The 20,212-nt window shown below is 35.6% G+C and overlaps 1 protein-coding gene across 1 annotated transcript; it reads right to left on the bottom strand.

Moving 5' to 3' along the window:
- Positions 1-1,521: 1,521 nt before the first annotated feature.
- CENPQ (centromere protein Q) lies at positions 1,522-20,136 on the bottom strand. The gene is made up of 9 exons (XM_029944311.1): positions 20,066-20,136; positions 15,435-15,562; positions 14,659-14,707; positions 13,434-13,560; positions 12,780-12,848; positions 9,009-9,138; positions 3,764-3,883; positions 3,554-3,628; positions 1,522-2,357 (listed from the first exon to the last, which is right to left on the bottom strand). Exons 2-9 carry the CDS (start codon positions 15,531-15,533, stop codon positions 2,226-2,228), a joined length of 801 nt encoding a protein of 266 aa, XP_029800171.1. The 5' UTR covers positions 15,534-15,562; positions 20,066-20,136; the 3' UTR covers positions 1,522-2,225.
- Positions 20,137-20,212: the final 76 nt, after the last annotated feature.

Genomic DNA, 20,212 nt, shown 5'->3' with positions numbered 1-20,212 from the left:
ATAAAAGAAAGTAAATCCCTTAATTTTAGGTTCCAGTGCAGGTGTCTCATATTTAAACAAAACTTGTTTGTGAAACATATGCCCAACTGAAAGTTGCGGAAAATGGAAGGGCTCTTATAAAATAGAAATTTTAAAAATGACAGCACACTAAGTTCTGTCACATTATGTGTACACGTTCCCCATTCACTTCCCAAATCATAGTTCACCTTGCTTCCTTTATGCTATATATTTACACTATCTGCCATTCTAAAATATGTATGTTTTAGACTGTAAAGTTTGTGGCAAGTGGCACTCTCCACTTGTGGAGAAAAGTGTACCATAGCTGGCATGGTCTGTGCATATGAAAGCACAGGTGAGTGAGGATACTATCTCTACAGGACAGTCATCTGAATTATTGGGACCTTGTGCAGTTAAATTTGACTTTTATTTCAGTCTGTAATTAACTCTTAGGATTTCCACAAATGGTATACCAAAATTTAGCCTTTGAAGAAAATATTGTGTATGTTTTTGATTGCCTACCACCTGCCAGAAGTTAACTGTAGACCTCTCAAAATTAGATCACATGCTTTTCAAAGTCGTAGAGGGTAATATGACTAGTCCATGTACATGGTGAAGAACGGATTCCTCAGTAAAAATGGTGAATAAAAATCCCAATTGACATGCAGTAACCTTGAATGGACGCTCTGAAATGGTAGACTTTTAATTAAATCTTCCTTTCTGTCAAAGCTATTATAAGCATTATGATTAACAAGAAAGGTCTGAGGTGATGCTCTATTCGTCACTCTAAAAACAAGAAGTTCCAAGTTCCAAGAGGAGTTTCAGAGAGATTTTGTATTACCTTTTATTTTATTTTATTTATGCAGTTATTTTATTTTACAAATAAGTAAAGTATTGCTTTGCCTGGCATGTAGCACAAAGTACAGCAAAATTATTCGTTTAAATGCTACACTGCAGGTTACCTTTCTTGAAGATTTTTCCTTTAAGATCCATTAATGTTTTCCTTGACCATTCTATCCTAAGAGGATGTTCCTTTTGACCCTTTTACTAAAGTTCCCCAGGGTTCCACAGGACAGTGTGGTCTCCTTTACTGCAACGAGCTTTAAACCAAACTTGTTTAACTAAGGCTGTGTTTCTGCCTGGAGGGTTATCAACACAATTACGGCACCTTCTACCTTAACTGACAAAATAGTCTAGGCTAGAAAGAAAATCAGTGAGAAATTGCACTTGTTTCTTTTTTTATTTTTTAATGTTTATTTATTTTTGGTAGAGAGAGAGACAGAGCATGAGTGGGTGAGGGGCAGAGAGAGAGGGAGACACAGAATGCAAAGCAGGCTCCAGGCTGTGAGCTGTCAGCACAGAGGCTGACGTGGGGCTCCAACTAATGAGCTGTGAGATCATGATCAGTGCTGAAATTGGATATTTAACTGACTGAACCACCCAGGTGCCTGAGAAACTGCAGTTATTTTATTTTACAAATAAGTAAAATCAAATCAGACAATATACTGTAGTGACCAGAAAAGATTTCTAATATATTCAAATGATAATTTATTCACATATACTTATTACAATAAGAAAAGGTATATAGAAAGTTTTTTTTTGTTTAATTTTTCTTTTAAGGGATAAATGGGCTTAGTTTCCTTTTAAATAAAAGTATCCTTTGAGGATAGTGGAAAATATTCAACATTGTCAGTAACCCAACCAAAGAAATAAAATGGTCATGCTATCTCCAAAGGTAAAGACACCTGGCAAATTTTAATTATGCCACAAAAGTCTAGGGAATTATGTAAAAGAATAAAGGCATTTGGAGATTTCTCAAGTTTCAGATAACCACAGAGAAAATGCAAGTCATGAGGTAAAGAATAATAATGCTAACAATTATGTGTTTATGTACCAGGTACTACACACACTATATACATGACAGTATCACATTTCCCCTGCGCTAACCAATAAATAAGTTCTATTCAGCCACTATAAATCATGAGATTGGGGCAGTTCCTTGTTTCATGGTTTCAGGCAAAAAAACAGAAATACAGCAACAGAAATGTGAGTTCCTAGTTTGGGCAACTAATCAAAATAGTTTTTAGGCCATTAGATGCTAAGAGATCTGTAAGGCTGATTTTCAGTGCATACTGGAAATAAATGCTGAAGACTGACCCTCTGCAATATCATCACCGGTAGCAGTTTTATAAGTTCACAAACACTAATATGGAGCAGTCTAAAAAACTCTACACGGCATCCAGTCTCTTATAGGCTTCTTCAATGAAAGTTAACACATTCTTCATTTGGGATGAATTATGGAGAACATCCAAGTCCTTCAGAAGAGCGTTATGGTTTGGAATTAATGCTAGAATTTCTTTCTGTGGGTAAAATAGTATAATTAGTTTAAAATTTGTGAGAATTGAGATATAATTGACATAGAACATTATATTCGTTTCAGGTATACAACACAATAATGTGATATTTGTATATCCTTATGTACTGCAAAATGATCACCACAGTGAGTCTTGTTAACACTCTTCACCATATATAGCTACAAACTCTTCTTGTGAACTTTTAAGATTTACTCTTAGCAACTTTCAAATATACAGTACAGTATTATTGACTAGTTACTGTGTTCTACATTACATCTCCATGACACTGATACTATAACTAGAAGTTTATACCTTTGACCATATTCCCCTCTACAATTCGTTTTTAACCCTTTATTATGATAAATGTCAGATGTATGTTATTTAGAGACAATGGCACAATAAACCTCATATTTCCATCACCCAAACGTCAGTACTCATCAACTCATTCCTGTTCTTTCAAATTTGTATTATTCTGTCCATTTACTCCTTTCACCCAAAATGCATTACAGGTAAGACTATTTTAAATTATTTTTTAAAGTCTATTTATTTTGAGAGAGAGACGGGGGGTGGGGGCAGAGTGCAAGGGAGGGAAAGAATCCCAAGCAGGCTCCGCACCAACAGGAGGCTTGATGTTACAAATCATTGACATCATTACCCGAGTCAAAATTAAGAACTGGATGCTTAACTGACTGAGTCACCCAGGTGCCCGTTTATAAACATTTACACTGTGATACTTACTGGGAACCTGTGAAGGGAGATACCAGCATACAGTCAGCTACAAATAACACAGCACTATTTTACAAAAAGTTGTAGGCCATTGTTAGAAGTGTAAACAAACTCAACTGCTGGAATTTACTTCCAGATATCTATCCTACACTTATGACCACACAAATATGTAAAGATGCATATATAAGGGGGTACTGAGCAAATAATTGCAAATACTCTTTATCCTAGTAATTCACAAATTATAGAATTGTATATTCATATAATGGAATGTTATAGAGGTATTGACAAGAATGAGGCAGATCTACAAGAAAGATGCTCACAAAGATGTTCAAACCATTTTGTCAAATGAGAAAAATAGCATTCACTAAAAACTTAAATCATGTATTTCATTTGTTTATAAAAAGGAAAAGGAAATTATGATTTTATATATGCAATTCATAACTGATGATATAGTGATATAGTAAATTGGCATTTACCTGAAGTGTGGGTGCTTTGAGACTCTTCTGAGAAAGTTCTGGAAGACAGAGTACCCCAGCATTTATGTGAAATGCCTAAAGTTGAAAAAGAAAGCTACAGATTATTTCAAAAGGTCCCTCTCTTTCTACTTACATTCAAAATTTGTCTTGGTGATAAGTAAACATTAAAACTTTTATCCCCACACTAGCAATGGATTAATAAACAATTACCTGTTTTACTTTCTCCTCCTCTTCTTCCACCTCACTTGTCAGAATCTGAATTTTATTCTTGAGGCTGTGAATATTCCCAGTCATTGACTCTATGGTCTCTAGTATTTTATCTATTTCTTCCTAAGTCCGAAAGAGAAAGTTAATAATTTAAACTGAATATATAATTAATTGAAACCCAAATGGGTATTCATGTAGCTATACATATTTTTTAAATACCTCATATATTGAAACACTTGGAAGAAACTGGTATATTTCTCTTTTTCTTTCAAAAAGCAGACTTCCTAGAAACTTACCAATATAATAATGCATTATAAGGAAAATTAATTTCTCTGGAACAAGGACATATATATACCCCACGTACAAGAGCATTTCCTCAAAAACTCAGCAAAACTGCTACAATCAGATATCCTGGAAGATCTGTGTGACTCTGGCAGAGCCCCAGGACAAATGGCCTAAAAAGCTCCTGTGCTTTGCCTGTTCATCTCTACCCCCCACCACACACACACCTGGCAATCACTCGTCTTTTTATTCTCTCGTTTTCTCGTTTCTGGAGCATTGTCATATCATATAGTTGCAACAATACAGTATGTGTACTCTTTTCAGTTTGGCTTCTTTCACTTATGATTTATAATATCCATTTAAGGTTCCTCTATGGCTCTTTAGGGCTTAATAGCTCATTTCTTTTTAGTGGTGAATAATATTCCATTGTCTGATGTGCCAGTTTATCCATTTGCCTTCTGAAGGACATCTTGGACTTTTCCAACTATTGGAGATTATGAACAAAGCTGCCACAAACATCCATGTGCAATATACCAGGGAGCATGTTTGCTGGATGGTGTGGTAAGAGCAGGTTTCATTTTGTAAGGCACTGCCAAACTACATTCCCAAGTGGCTGTCCATTTAGCATTCCCACCCGCTAGAAATGTGAGTTCTTGTTGCTCCGCATCCTCATCTGCATTTGTTGTTGTCCATCTTCTACATTCTGGTCATTACAATAAGGGCATATGAAGTCTCTTTTCATCTCTTGTTTTCCACTACAAGTTTTTTGGTTACTTTCACTTTATTTGTACTAGAAACTAGTAGTGGCCAAGTTTCACCTGTTTCACAGCCTGAATTAACGTGGCTTTTGGATTTTGAGAGCACTGTCCAATACCACTATATGTTAAGGCACATGTATTACCTAACTGTGCCTGCTGTAACAAACACAAACTTGGTGGCTTATGACAGACATTTATTCTCTCAGTTTTGGCGGGTAGATATCCAAAGCCAGGTGTTGGCAGGGCAGATTCCAGATCCTTCTGGAATCTCAAGGGAGAATCCTCTTGTCTCTTTCAGCTTTGATGGCTGCAGTGCTCCATTTTCTGTATTTGTTTTTTTGTTTGTTTTTGTTTTTGTTTTTTCCACAGATGTCCTCCATGTCTCTGCGTCTTACAAGAATACTTTTGTCTCTTTGCTGGACAACTGCCTTTGGATTTAGGGCCCACCCAAGATAATACAGGATGATCTCATCTTGAGATCCTTAATTATACTGGGAAGACTCTTTCCAAATAAGGTCACATTTGCAAGTTCCAGGGTTAGGACTTGGGCATCTCATTTGTGGGGCCACCATTTGACCCACCACAGAGGGAATGAATAGCAGCATTGAAAACAGTATTAATGGAAGGACTACAAATTTCCATTGTAATTAAAAAATTATGTTGTTGGTTATCTTCTTGTGTATCCCTATTCTACCTATGCTGTATCTTCTTTGCTGAGCTCTTACATTTGTCACACTTACTCAACACCTTTAAAAATGTTAGTGTCTCTTTTTGATTCTTAAAATTTTCTCCTTATTTTACTTTCTGTTTATTTTAAGCATTATCTGTTGTATTTAATTCTCCTTCTAATTTAGTCTGTACATCTGAAAGGTTTCTTTCTTTTACTTACTGCTAATTCTTTCCTGAATTCTGTAGCTTGTTTTTGGTATCTCTAATACAGACATGATTTTTTCTATGCCTTCGATGGTTTTTCTGAATTTCTTTCAGTTTGCTTGACAATTAGGTTAGTGTTCCATCTGTTTTGTGAACACATGTTTTTGGTATGCTTTTGTTATCTGTGGATTATTATTTCTTGTCCTTTTTATATTTTCTTATTCTAAGTCTTAGGATATTCTATGATTCTGTTCTTATGTGGAGATCCACGGAGTTTAAAACACTAACACCCAGCCGTTCCTATTCCACCTTCTCAGAGCCGCTCAGACTTTGCTCATCACTGCCTTTCCCCCAGTATCATCATCACTGAGTGAGACAGCTCAATCAACACCCTGTTGTTGAATGAATACAACTTCTGTTACTCATTAGCTGATAGAGGTTTTGGAAGGTCATCATCAAGAATAACTCTAGGCTACAGTGGGGGGAAAAGCAGTGGTTCTAAATAAGAGACATAGCAGCAAACTGATGTATACAAACAACAACTACAAACATCTAGTTCAAAGACTCTATTACATCAATGAAGAACTCTTATACCCAAAATGCCAACAGTGCTTCCATTGAGTAGCTGAATGGCAAGCAAGCAAACCCGAGACTGTTGTACTGTTGTGACATAAAGAATATGTATTTGGTCTGCATCCCTGGTTTCTGGCACAGAACTTCTAAAATGCCTGTAATCTCCTAAGTGATAGGGGTGACAGCAGCATCTTTTTAAAACAATTTTTTTAGTGTTTATTTTTGAGAGAGAGAGACACAGAATGTGAGTGGGAGAGGGTCAGAGAGAGGGAGACACAGAATCCGAAGCAGACTCCAGACTTTGAGCTGTCAGCACAGAGCTCAAACTCACAAACTATGAGATCATGACCTGAGCCAAAGCTTAATCATTGACTGAGACACCCAGGCACCTGACAGTAGTATCTTTTGATATTCATAATAAGCCATATGCAACCTTACCTGACTTTATGCTAATGAACGACTCAGAGAGGATGGAAGCTGGTTATCAGAGCAACCAACCATGCCATCACAGGGTTCAAACTTTTAGTCCCACTTCTTGATGTCTTGAGAAGGGGAGAAGGTGTGGAGGTTTAGTTAATAATCAATTATGCTCATGTGATAAAGCTTCCACTAAAACTCTGAACACTGAGTTCAGAGAAATTCTAGGTTACTGAACACGTTGGGGTGCTAGGAGGTCAACGTGTTCAAAGAAGCATGGCTCTGTGCCCTTATTCTACACCCTGCCCTATGCATCTCTTCCATGTAGCTCTCTTTGAGTGTATCCTTTATAATAAATTGGTAATAATAAGTAAAATGCCTTCCTGAATTCTGTGAGCTGTTCTAGCAAATTATTGACCATGAGGAGGAGGTCATGGCAATACCTGATTTACACTTGGTTGGTCAGAGGTACAGGAGTAGATGGGCAACTGTCATCTGAAGTGGGGGGCAGTCTTGTGGGACTGAGCCTTTAACCTGGGAAATCTGTACTGATTCCAGGTAGTGTCGGAATTGAATGAAATTACAGGACCCCTAGTTGGTGTCTGCAGAGAACTGGAAAAGTCCTTCGTGGAAAACCTACACACTTGGCGCCAGGGATGTTGAGTACAGAAAAAGGTTTTTTTCCATTTAATATAATTTACCTTTTTGGCACATGGAGGTCCAGTTTTTGCTGTAAAACAGAAATGCTTTCAAGTATTATAAAAATCACAGTATCATTTGCTATCCCTCATCATTTTCAAGTGATTTATGCAAACATTAAATGTTAAGATAACATCTGCCATCATTTACTTTAAAACCACCTTAAAAAAGAAGTCAAACTCACAAAAAAGAGACAAAAGTGGTTACCAGGGGCTGGGGGATGAAGGAAATGGGGAGAGGTTAGTGAAGGGCACACATTTTCAGCTATAAGATGAATAGGGTGTGATGATCCAGGATGAAACAAGGTGATTATAACTGACAAAACTGTATTGTACACTTAAAATTTACTGAGAGAACGTAAAGGTTCTAACCACACACAAAGTTAAAAAAAAATCATGTGACATGATGGATGTGTGAATTTACCAGATGAGGGAATGAGTGCTTTCACAATGTGTATATATGTATTAAATCACTACAACGTACACTTCAAATATCTTATGATAAAGATAGCAATAAAGCTGAAATTTAAAAAAAAACAAACCATATTAAGGTCACTTAATTATTCATTACATGGTAGAACTGTCAGTACTGAATATACACTCTTGAAAAGTATGAACCCTGGGATAAAAACTTGATATAATCTCATACTACAAAGAAAGTGGCATTTCTATTTAAAATACATATAATTAATTTATAATATATATAAATTATAATACATATAATTAATAATAGATATAATTTGTTGCTCAGAATCAAATCCATCCAATGTTGAGTATATGGAAAAACCAGAATAAATTATGAATTCTGAATTATCAGAAATCCTCAGGCACGCACATTTCTTGCATAAACTACTACCCAAACTGTATTCTCTGAATTACTAACAAAGACCTATGTACCACTATCCACAAATTGCTTGGAAGTGGCTAAGGGATACAAGGTCTAACTATTTAATAAACCCCCTAAGTTTGCTTTTTTCTTAAATGCTCAAATATTGACTAATTAAAAGTCTGAAATTAATTAATCATGATACCTAATGTTATCTCCCATTACCTTCTAAAAGAAAATGACTGAGAATCAGAATCTGAAGTTGGGCTAAGGTCTACATCATTACTTGAAGCAGTCTGTGTAAGTCTTAGCTAAGAGTATCAGATGTCTCTTTTTTCACATTTGTAAAATGAGATCATATGGCACAGAACTCTTTCAGTCATTTTAAGAATTAAGAGATATAACTATAAGAGCATAGAAAGCCCTCATTACATGTTAGCTGTAATGATAATAAACAACAACAATAATAAAGAGCATGCTCTTCTTGTCAATAAAGTACCATATTCAGGATAGAAAAACTAATATAATATGTTTTGAAATTCTATAGCATTTTGTCATGAGCTCCTGTAATTTGATAATCAAAAATAGTAGTTCGGTTGAAGTCAGATGAAAAAAATAGAATTGTTAATCATTAACTTTTAACTTTAGAGGCCCAAAGTTTAGGCAAATGTTTTTGACTAATAATAATAATTTAATGAAAAACTTGTTCTAATATCTAGTATTTATTACTCAGAGAAAATCATGATAATTTAAAAAATTTCTTGTTCTCTTCCCCTTTGTCCTAACTCTCTAAATATGGACTCTCTGTTCAAATAGCATACCTGCAATAATGCCAGACCTTCTTCATTAGCTCTGTGCTGTGCCCTTTCCATTTTCAGTAGACTTGACACATTAGTTAAATCCTTCAGCTTTATGGGAGGGACTTTAAGAGTTTCACACAGTTGTAGCAATCTTAGAGATAAAATAAAAACATAATTATATTTACTTTTTTACCATTATTTTTGGGTTTTTTGTTCTGCTGTATTTGAAGTACTGTTGCCATCTTTTCTCTGCCCTCATATTCCCAAGGGCTATAATATTCTTTTATTAAGAGTGACTAACATTAGCAGTGAGTCACCCATAAAAACTGAGGCACATCATCTTTAAACCTTTCAATTTATTAAGATTTACCTCAAATCATAGGGCACTTAAACTGCTTCATGAAAGGAAAAAATCCTATTTTACACATTTAACATTTTTATTATATACATTTATTTATACAATTTAATTTTTATATAATTTCACTTATACATATTTTAAAGTAAAACTTTCCTTGTATCTTCTGAAAGTGTTTCCTGGACTATTATAGCACATAATTTTATGATTTATTGTGACTGTTGAATAAGAGATGGAACTCTACTCTGTAAGTCATAATTATTACCCTTACTCTATATTTCAGTTGTCTCAAACAATGTGACCAATGAAAAAGAACTTCTACATCAGTTACTCTAATGATGGCTTTAAAGATAAGTGAGTGCTATAGAGTTTAAGGCAAATAAAACATTAAGATTAGAGAGTGCTTTGTTCAGGGGCACCTGGGTGGCTCAACTCGTTGAATGTCCGACTTCAGCTCAGGTCATGATCTTGTTTTGTGAGTTCGAGCCCAGTGTGCTAACTGCCTGGAGCCTGTTTTGGATTCTCTGTGTCTTTCACTCTCTGACCCTCTCCCGCTCGCCCTCTGTCTCTTTCTCTCAAAAATAAATAAAAATTAAAAAAATAAAGTGCTTTGTCAAAGGTACTATCAACATGAATACTTAAATGTTGAATATTTAATATTATTAAATATGCTATAAACATGATATATTCAATATTAAAGTTAAATCCTTTCTAAAGATATAAGAAGTGAAAAAATTAAAAAATTAAAAACAAAAAGATTAAAAAACAAATTAAAAACAGAAAAAAGTTAATGAAACACAACAAGGCTAAGAAATCCTTCAAATCAGGTTGATTAGATCACCAATAGAAACTAATCTATGATTACCCTCACTTACAGCCAGAAGCAATATAGCCTTCCTAGATTTGATTCTCAAATTAAAGGAAGAAATTGGTTGCATCTACCGAATAGCAGCATTTTGGCATTCTCAAAAACCCTACAACTTAAGATTTGCAGGCAAATTAAACAATAGTAAAAACCAAAACTCATCTTCCTGGTATCTTATTTAAAATATTAATTTTTGTAAAGAAGAATGTAGGTAATGTAAACCTTGTCAAGCATAATTTTCATTAAAGTGTTAGGATAAACTTCAGTTACCCAATCACTAGTCCATCACGTTTAAGAATAAACACCGATGTGTATAAGTCCTTCTAAGGGGGGGGGGGAGTTCTTCATTTCTTAATTAAAATAAAGATCCACTTATGAACAATGTCTTCTAAAAGTTTGTTAATTCTGTGGAAGGGTCATTATTTTTTTTTAATGTTTTATTTAATTAAGTAATCTCTACACCCAACGTGGGGCTTGAACTCACAACCTTGAGGATCAAGAATCACATGCTCTTCCCCTTGAGCCAGCCAGGCACCCTGGGTCACTCACTATTCTAAATGTTCTACATAGTGGTCAGATTTGCAGGATTCTTACAAAATCTCATTAAAATAAAAGTGTAATATGAACACAACCGACTATGCCAACAACACTTAACTATTATTTATAACATTTTTCTAGAGGGCAGACTTTCCCAAAGAATGTTCATCTAGAAACTGTAGTAGCTAAGCCATTTTGTTTGACTAGCAGCCGTGCTTGTCCAGTGGTTGAGATGCATGCGTGATACAGTCTGTATGACTCCAGATAGCTCTTGCCACAAATGCTGTCTAAAGACAGGTGCAGCACTTTAGCTGGGCCAATCAGAGCCCATTTCCCAGAATTTTCTAGCTGAAACTAAGAGGACACAAGTTCTTTTTCTCCTCTTGACCAGGCTAAAGAGATAAACAGGGATCTGTCTAGGTCTACAGTTCTAAGTGAGAGGGGACAACTTGTCTAAAAGAATGATGCCAGGGTGAAGGGTCTGACTTTGGCTCAGTCATGATCTCATGGTTCATGGGTTTGAGCCCTGTGTCCATCTCTGTGTGGACAGCACTGAGCCTGGAGATTACTTCGGACTCTCTGTGTCTCAAAAATAAATAAATATTTAAAAAAATTTTTTTTTCAAAGAATGAATCTGCGGCCAGAGGCAGAGATGAGACTAATACATGAAATAATGACTTCCTGTGGTAAATACCAATTTTGGAAGTGCTAGGTTAAAGAAAAAGAAGTATATTTATTCACTATAGAGTTTTTATAATATGCTAATGTACCCAAACATAATTCACTATGTATCACTTTTATTTAGAGTATCTTTAAAAACAAGTGTTCCAAATATACTTTGAAAAACACCACTACAGGAAAGTTTATTCAGAGATCCAACTAGAATCAATTTACGGTGGCAGTACTCTGCTATATATTAGTAGAAGGAAAAGTATCTTGAGATTTGTTACTTTGGAAACCAAAAGACTGAGTTGTGAAAGCAAAAAGGAGAAAACAGCAGTCTTTGAAATATGTATCTCCACAGCTGCTACATGGTAAAGAGGGAGCTTAAATGTTGAACAAAATTTAATCTTTTCTGACGACCCAGGGTGATTGATCACTGTGAAGAGTATTAATGGAATAAAATATTCTCATTCACACACCAAACATGACTTATTTGTTTTATATTAAAAAGGCAATAAATGGCTACACTTTTATTATGTACCCGCTTATATACTGGCTTTTCAGTACATTTCCTTCCCCTTTAATATTAGGCTGTTGTTCCCACAAGCAGGTGGCAGACTTGCTTCTCTCAGTCCTTCTGTCTCTTCAGCCTCTCCACAAACTCCCACCCCCACCCAGGCTTTCTGTTTTGCTACTATTGTTGATATTATACTTCAAGTGAGCAGAATTTGTGCTCAGACATCCCAAGAATAACGTACGAGGTCAAGAACATTTCCAGACAAATGTGAAACTAAGATGCAGAACATTTCTGTATGAAAAGAAAAAGTTGTGCAAATAGTAGTCACTCAAAATCACAGGCAGTGGTCTGTTAAGAAAGCTTGAAAAGAAGCTTCCATTTGTGAGTTGCCACAAGATGGAGACCAGTAATGCCCGGGAGAATTACATTTGCTGCTTATGAAAACAATGTAATGCAACATATGAAGCGAAGAAAAAACAGAGCCACCAAATATATATCAGACAAGAATGGTAAACTGTTAACTTCAAATTGCTCAGAATGAAGATCAAGGGAGTTAAAAATGACAAAATATTTTTTCAAATCCCAATATAAAATAATGAACTGTAAGAAATAGGCATTTTGTGATTTTCACTTTTTTTTTAATAAATTCTCTTAACTTCAGAATCTCATGCAGCTGCCATTTGAAATACACATTTCCAAATTGTTCATCTTCTTAAAACATAAAAACAGCAACAGCAACAACGAACACCGAAAATGAAAGAAAAACTTCATATCCCACAAACGTCTGTTCTGGTAACATAGGAACAGATCAGACTAATTACATTTTAACCATTTTCTATTGCATGACTATATTACCTTTTCTTCAGATAGTTAAGATGATACTGAACTTGTTCATGTTCTCTAATATTGTTACTCAGAATTTCTCTGGAAAAGAAAAAAGATATTGAATAAATAGTAATTTGAAAACACAAGTAATATAATGTTTGCTTTTTCTCCCTGATTTCTTTCATGTGTCTCTTACTAGCCAGGAAGAATCAATCACTTCTTATTTTATGTTAAGTACGTTTTAAGCAGAGATATAATCAAAGTTCTTTTTATTACATTTTATTATTGTAATTAATTTAGACGAGTTTGGTTTCTTAACAGCAGAATCCATTGTCGTATCCCCTTTGGCACGATCGTAGCTTACAAGTAGTGCCGAGTCCACTCAACTTCTTGCTAAATATCCCCAGTGATAGAACATGTGTCATGTTTACTAATAGCAGGTCATGCCACATAGACTTTGTTTTTCTTTCTTTGATGAATTGCTAAGCTTCTGAAGTTAGAAAAGACGTCCTGCTTAAGGCTAATATGAACTTAGCTATGAAAACAGCGTCAAAAGACATTATGTGTATTTTCTTCTGAAAGAGAATACTACCCTATCACCATAAAATAAATAATGACAGTTAATAGGATATCGTTTATAGGAAATATGAGTAGAAATCAGGAGTGAAAAAATTTCATACTTACATTATTACTGATTCTATCATAGTTTTTAAATGCTCTCTGCTACTCTTTGAAAGAGGCTGCCAGGTTTTTCTCTTGTTGGATGCTATCTTTACTTGCCTTAGATTAGTAAGCTCTCTTTGTCCTGTTACTGGTAAAAGAAGAGGCTCTGGTCAATATCGAAGTTTTATGTTTTTACTTAAGAAGAGTTTCAAGTATAAATTTACTTTAAAAAACTAATAGAATTATAAGAATATAATTATATAGAATTATAAGAATATAATTATAATATAATATAATCGAATTATAAGAATACAAGAATTATATAATATTATAAAACTGCAAGAACTGTTTAACTTCCTTTTTATTGCATAGCCATAATACACCAAGTGTCAAATATGAATATGCTATCTATTATTATGTTAACTAAAATACTACTAGCTGGTACTGCAGATACAAACCCAAGATAATTCTAAATAAAGAACCAGGCTACACTCATTAGGATTCAATATAAAAGTGTGGTCCCCAGAAATGATGTAAATTAAAGAGCTTCATTGAGAAGACTAGAAAGCTACTTTTACCAAATGTTGAATGGCAACTGAAACAAAATATTCAATGTCTCCTAGGTTGAAGTTGTTCTACTTATAAGGGATAAACAAAAAAGATATGCTGAAGATCAGTTTTGGAAAAAAGGGAGATTAAGTTATTATTATTAGAAGTATGCAAAGCATTACAAAAGAAAAAGTTCTGTGCACTATGTGCATTGTGGTAACCTAACACCAGAGGACCGAGCTTGGTCTTGGTGAGATGAGGGAGGGAATTCTTCGATGAAGTGATGCTTAAGTAAAGATGACCGCTCCAAACTAATTTACTCCAAACAAAATTGGACAGTAGCTTCAAACTAATTTGTACAATGGTAGTAGGCCAGAAGTGTATCTGTTTTAAAGAGAAATCAGTAGATGTGCCTCCATGTCACAAATCCGTAATAATTCAGAATGTGGGACCCTTTGATTTTTTTCTAGTTCCTATCAATTTAGAATCCTACACCATTATTTTGCTAGAGGCGGTAAGTAAAATTTCAGTTGAGGAAAATAACTGACTAACCAGTACTATTTACTCTTGCAAAAATGAGAATGCAGCTCTTTATCACTATGTTTTGCAGAATTCATCAACAAGATGCTGAGAATTTTTTCATGAATACAGATAGTATTGAGACAGACAGGTTAAACAAGATAGAGAAAATAAATACCTTCGGAAGGCAGATGCTTTGGATTTTTATTTTTTGCCGTGTTTCTAGCCTACAGAAAAAAACACATGTACACATAATTAAACATCAGATAAAAAGATACCGCTTTTGCAATATATTTGCCCTGTATGTTGAAGAGTATTCATACATCTTTTGGCTAGATAGAAAAAAGTATATTGCTGCTTCTACAGATCAGGAGTGTGCATTTATCACAGGCAGTGGATATACTAAAGCAATTCCCGGACAATGGTGATAACGTATAATAGAATTCCACAGAGTGTCAAACAATGTTTTCAAGAAATCATTAGTCACTCTGTCTATGAAAATAGTGTTATATACTTCACCTACAAAAAACATAGGCATTGTCCAATATAGGGACAAACACATTTTAAAAATTATTTTATAATAAAAATTTTGGAAGAGAGGGACAAAATTATGGTAGAAGCAAATTCCTCCCAAAGTAATTTTTTCTCTTCTCCAACTCATAAATTTCCTATCTTTTAACATGGAATCTGTATATACTTTATTTCTAGTCTTCACATTTAAACCTAGCAATGCCCCATTACCCGCTCCTCCACAAATAATTCTGGGATCAATATCTTTAGAAATTGAGATAAATCATTTTCATCTGAGAACTTTTACAAATCATATTGTAACAGTTCCCATATAATAATATGAATTACTACAAGTTGTAGTAAAACTGAACTTACTTCTTTACATAGAACAGATGATATTTTTAATCACAAAGTTCTGAATAATAAACTCAATGTTTTCATTACCTTTTTCTTTGGTAACTCTATTTCCTCATCAATTTTTCTTTTTGGGTTTCTTTTTAACTGTTGAGATATTTTCTTGGAAGCAACTGCTTTCTTAGACATCTTGATTAAACAGAATAATCATAACAGTGCTTCAAAAAATCAGGAAAGATAAAGAGGACACAGAAAAACAAGCTTAAGTTTGCATAATAAATTTTGTTAAAAAGAACTACCTATAAATGTTGCAAATTTGCTTTAAAACATTTAAACATATTTCAAAACAAAAAACATCAGTTATTATTAAAGTAAGTGTGCCTAACTCAATTTCATTCCTAAAATATCTTCATTTTTATGGCTTTGAAAAATTATGTGAAAATGCTTTTGCACCTCTTACTTTATACTCCCCCATACAATAACATTATCTCCATCCTTAGATCCAAGAAAATAGAAATATGAAGTATTAAATTGTTTTACTCTGGTCACAGATATTATCAATTTGAAAAGTAATACGCAGGCCTTCTTATTTTAAGCCCAATGGACTTCTCATTCAATTTTGCCAAAAATGAAAGGAAATAATCTTTAGGATGATACTCTTAATCTATGCTGTGGAAATTCAGGTGGAAAGTTCACTCATAAGGATTTAAGCTATAACTGCCTGGGCTATTTGCATTTTAAAAAGGCACAGAAGTATACTGATTACTCTATCCTCCCACAAATTACAAAACAGGCACAGGGATAGATGGAGATGTCAATGACGACATTTAGAATGACTCCTTTTCCCTATTTAATAGTCCTTTATCACCAAACTTATTACTGTTAAAAGGAACAGAGAAATAGGATATTTATTCTTGCATTAGACCATAAGGGGTAGGTAACTTAGAAGTTAGGCACAGTATACATGGAGGTGTGTGTGCGTGTGTGCGTATGTGTGTTTGCAGGCATACCTGGGAGATATTACAGGTTCTGTTCTAGACCACTGCAATAAAGTGAATATTGCAATAAAGTGAAATTTTTGGTTTCATTTGTATGTAAAAGTTATGTTTACATTATAATGTAGTCTATTAAGTATGCAATAGTATTATGTCTAAAAAAAAAAACCCCAATGTACATACCTTAATTAAAACACACTTTATGGCTGAAAAATGCTAACCTTTATCTGAGCTTTCAGCAAGTCAACCACTATCACCATAACAAATATAGTTAATAATGGAAAAGTCTGAATACCCAAGAATTCCCAAAATGTAAGAGAGACAGAAGTGAGCTAACGCTGCTGGAAAAATGAAGTCAAATGACTTGCTGATGCATCTTTTCCATTTGTAAAGAACAAAGTATCTGTGAAGTGTGATAAAATGAGGTATGCCACACATATATGTGTTTTCTGGGCATATACAGGTAGATATGTATCAGTCACCGTTCCTTTTCTAAAAATTCAGAGATAACAAAGGAGGTACTTTGGATAAATCTAGTTTTTCAAATTTCAAGAAGTAAAGTTTCAAGCTTTTTTTCAGTAAAATTAACAAAAGTAGGGGGAAATAATTAATTGAAAGATTACAATCTACACTTGGGGACTACTTGTAAGATCATTTACAAAAAGCAGTGGAAACTAAAATACGCTTTACCCTGCTCTTGTACAATGTGGTGCTTTACACCCAGTCTTTTGTGTTATATTCCTGAGATGCCTCATTTTCTCAACCTGACATCTATGCCCTGATACTTCCTCTACTTCAAAAAACAAACACCGTGAGTTTCACTTGTGGACCTCTCCCGGAAGGCTACCCTATATACAGCAGCCCAGGTTGTTCACTGAAGAGTTATCTGGGTGAGGGAGCAAGAGAGGGCTCTTAGGACTGAGATTTAGTCCTCAGTCCATTTGGTAGATTAAAAATGGTGCAAAGTCCTTCTCTCACTCCAGTTATCGAGAGATGGAGTCATGTCCTCTTATCCTAAATCTGGCAGACTCTGTAATGTTTCAGCGGTAGAATATATGGTGGAAATGATTCTGTACCAGGATACTGGCCCAAACATGAAAACATGGCAGTTGCAACTTCATCATGATTATAATATTTGCTCTAGGAACCCAGCTAACCATGCTATGAGGATGGCTGACACTGAGGGGAACTGAAGCTCCAGGCAAAAGCCCCAGAGGAACTCCTAACGAACATCCACCACCAACTTGCCAGCATGGCATGTACCTGAGCCAATAAATATGCTGCAGCTGACCCTGCATGGAAAAGACAGGAGTCAGCCCCACCTAGTTGCTTCTGATCCAAATTCTGAAACAAAATACATTATTTTCTTAAGTTAAAAAAAAATCCTTTCCTAATATCAACACCCAAACTCTTTACCATGCTATTTACATTCCTTAACAATCTAGCCCTGTTTTCTCCCATTATTCCTTATAGGATTTTCTCTCTCTAGCTAGACTTGATGATTTCCTGAACACACTTGGAGCAATGCATGCACTATGCCCTCTACCTGAGCTGCTCTCCTGTCTGTCCACCTTCCCAGAGCAAGCGCCACCTGCTGTCCCAAGCCTCTACCACTCCATTCCACTCTAAAAGTCTGTGGGCGCTTATGGTCTCTCTCAGCTGGCACTTATTTATAGCTTGGTTCTGTTAATCAGTTTTTCTTGATATTCCTTATTCAAGAACATGTAATTTACTGTTACTCCAAATTTAACTCACAAACTGTCACAGTCCTTTTAAATATGGAAACTGACAGTATCCATTTAGAAACTTTTATCCCAATTTGGCAACAATTGTATGTATTTGGACCTGATTATAATTGGCTTTGTTTATTCTTTTTAAATGTCATTTTCCCAGTAATTTATTTAAAAAAAATACTCACCACTTTCTTTCTTAGAGACGTTTTAGGTTCACTGCAAAATTAAGCAGCAAGTATATAGAGTGCCTATACACCTTCTATACCCACTCACTACCCCCAGCCTCCTCCACTACCAACATCCCACACCAGAGTGGTGCATTTGCTATAACTTACGAACTTCCACTGATATATCCTATTACCCAAAGTTCACGGCAGGGTTTATTCTTGGCGTTACATACTCTATGGGTTTGACTAGTAATTATGGGTTGTACTGTACAAAAGAATCAGTTGTGACTGATTAAAAGTAAAAATAAAAAAAAAAGAATAAAAGTTGGTCCTTTACTACTAGTAATAGGAGATGCATCATTTTTATCGATACCTATTTGAGGCACTAAACCATAGCGCAAAAAGTTTCTCAACCTCCGGGGTATCATTTTGGATAGGGTAACTCTGTTGTAGAGGAGGCATTGTAGGATGTTTAGCAGCAGTTCTGGTCTCTAGTTGTCAGCACCCTCTCTTCGCAGCCCCCCAAGTTGCGACAACCAAAACTGTCCCCAGACATTATCAAATGTTCCTTGGTGTGAAGGCACCTCAGATTGAGAACCAATGGCAAGAGCAAGTCAGGGATAAGGATAAATGGCCTAGTTCCAAATCCAGACTCTGCCATTTAACTAGCTGTACAATCTTAGGCAAGTAAATTTGTTCAATTTCCCACTGATAAAATGGGTTAAAGTTAAAAGCACCAACGTTAAAGGCTTCTGTGAGGCTAAAATGTTGTACAGAACACGTAAAGTGCTTAGAACACAGTAAGAATTCAATAAAGAAAAGTCATAGTCTTCTATCACTTTTAGGCTAGTTGTAAAGGAACTAGAATAGAAACTTTAATGTAAATGTAAAAGGAATAAAAATTTTTCCCTGTTTTAAATCCACAGGAAACCACAGACTAGCAGTAGTGGGTAGAGACAGACATGAAAACAACTGCTATATAAAATCACATACCATGTGAAAAAGCTATAAAAGACGAATAAGTGAATGACTATCTCGACCTGATGTATTTGTAGGGGTGAAGAATACTATACGGTATGCAGGGAAAAAAAGTAATATGTGAATTATCCTTTGAAATATTTAGCCAAAAGGACCAAGAATGAAGCATTTGAGAGAAAACAGCAAAAGCCTGATGCAGAACAGTTTAAAAGAAACCGGTCTGTTCGGGGCCAGGGAAAATTCAGCGATACTTTAACGTGTTATGGAAGTAATGGGCAGAAATAGGCCTGGAACCGTAGTTTGCGGCCAGACTCTGTACTGCATTAAAGAATTTACCCTTAGTAGGAAACACGGAGGCCTCCTAAGCTGTCTTGTTTTCCTTACCGGGGTACTGAAATTCGTGTAAACGAAATCTCTCAGTCTTGGGCTCTATATAGGCACACAGGGCGAGCACCAAGTCTGGCAAAACACCAAACTACGCTGTGTTTACCTCCTGACAAATGCCTCGGGATAGTGACGCTGCCGATCGAAGTTACATCAGTGCCTAAAGACACTAATCTCTAGAGCTGCGCTTCGCCTTACTACGGGCCGCAGGATATTAAGGAAAACGAATGAGGAGGAGAATGAGCTGGGGAAAGGAGGAACTGAAGAACCAGGCGTGGATTCACTCCGGCCTTGCGAATCAAATAGTTCAATCCTTGGCCCCGAAAGTGATAGCCCTCTCTCTAGAAAATCATCTCACGCTCCCGAAATAAAAGCGGCAGAGACTGCCATAAATCATCGCGCTGGCCACAAAACTCACTCCGCAAGCTGGACGCACCGGCCGATTAAAAGCTTTCACTACTCACCAAAGCTGCCTCTTAAATACTCCAAGGAGCCAAGAGCTGGGAAATTCGCGCCAAAACCATTGAAAGCCGAGGAGGCCCGGAAGTGGGCGCGTAACCGGAAACGTGGGTTTAGAGAGGCGGGCATCCAGCCCAACGTCATCAGCAGCG

This window comes from Suricata suricatta, chromosome 7 (assembly GCF_006229205.1).
Source record: "Suricata suricatta isolate VVHF042 chromosome 7, meerkat_22Aug2017_6uvM2_HiC, whole genome shotgun sequence".
Lineage (NCBI taxonomy): Eukaryota > Metazoa > Chordata > Mammalia > Carnivora > Herpestidae > Suricata > Suricata suricatta.
Note: the sequence above shows the minus strand (reverse complement) of the source record. Positions and strands in the feature narration are given on the sequence as shown.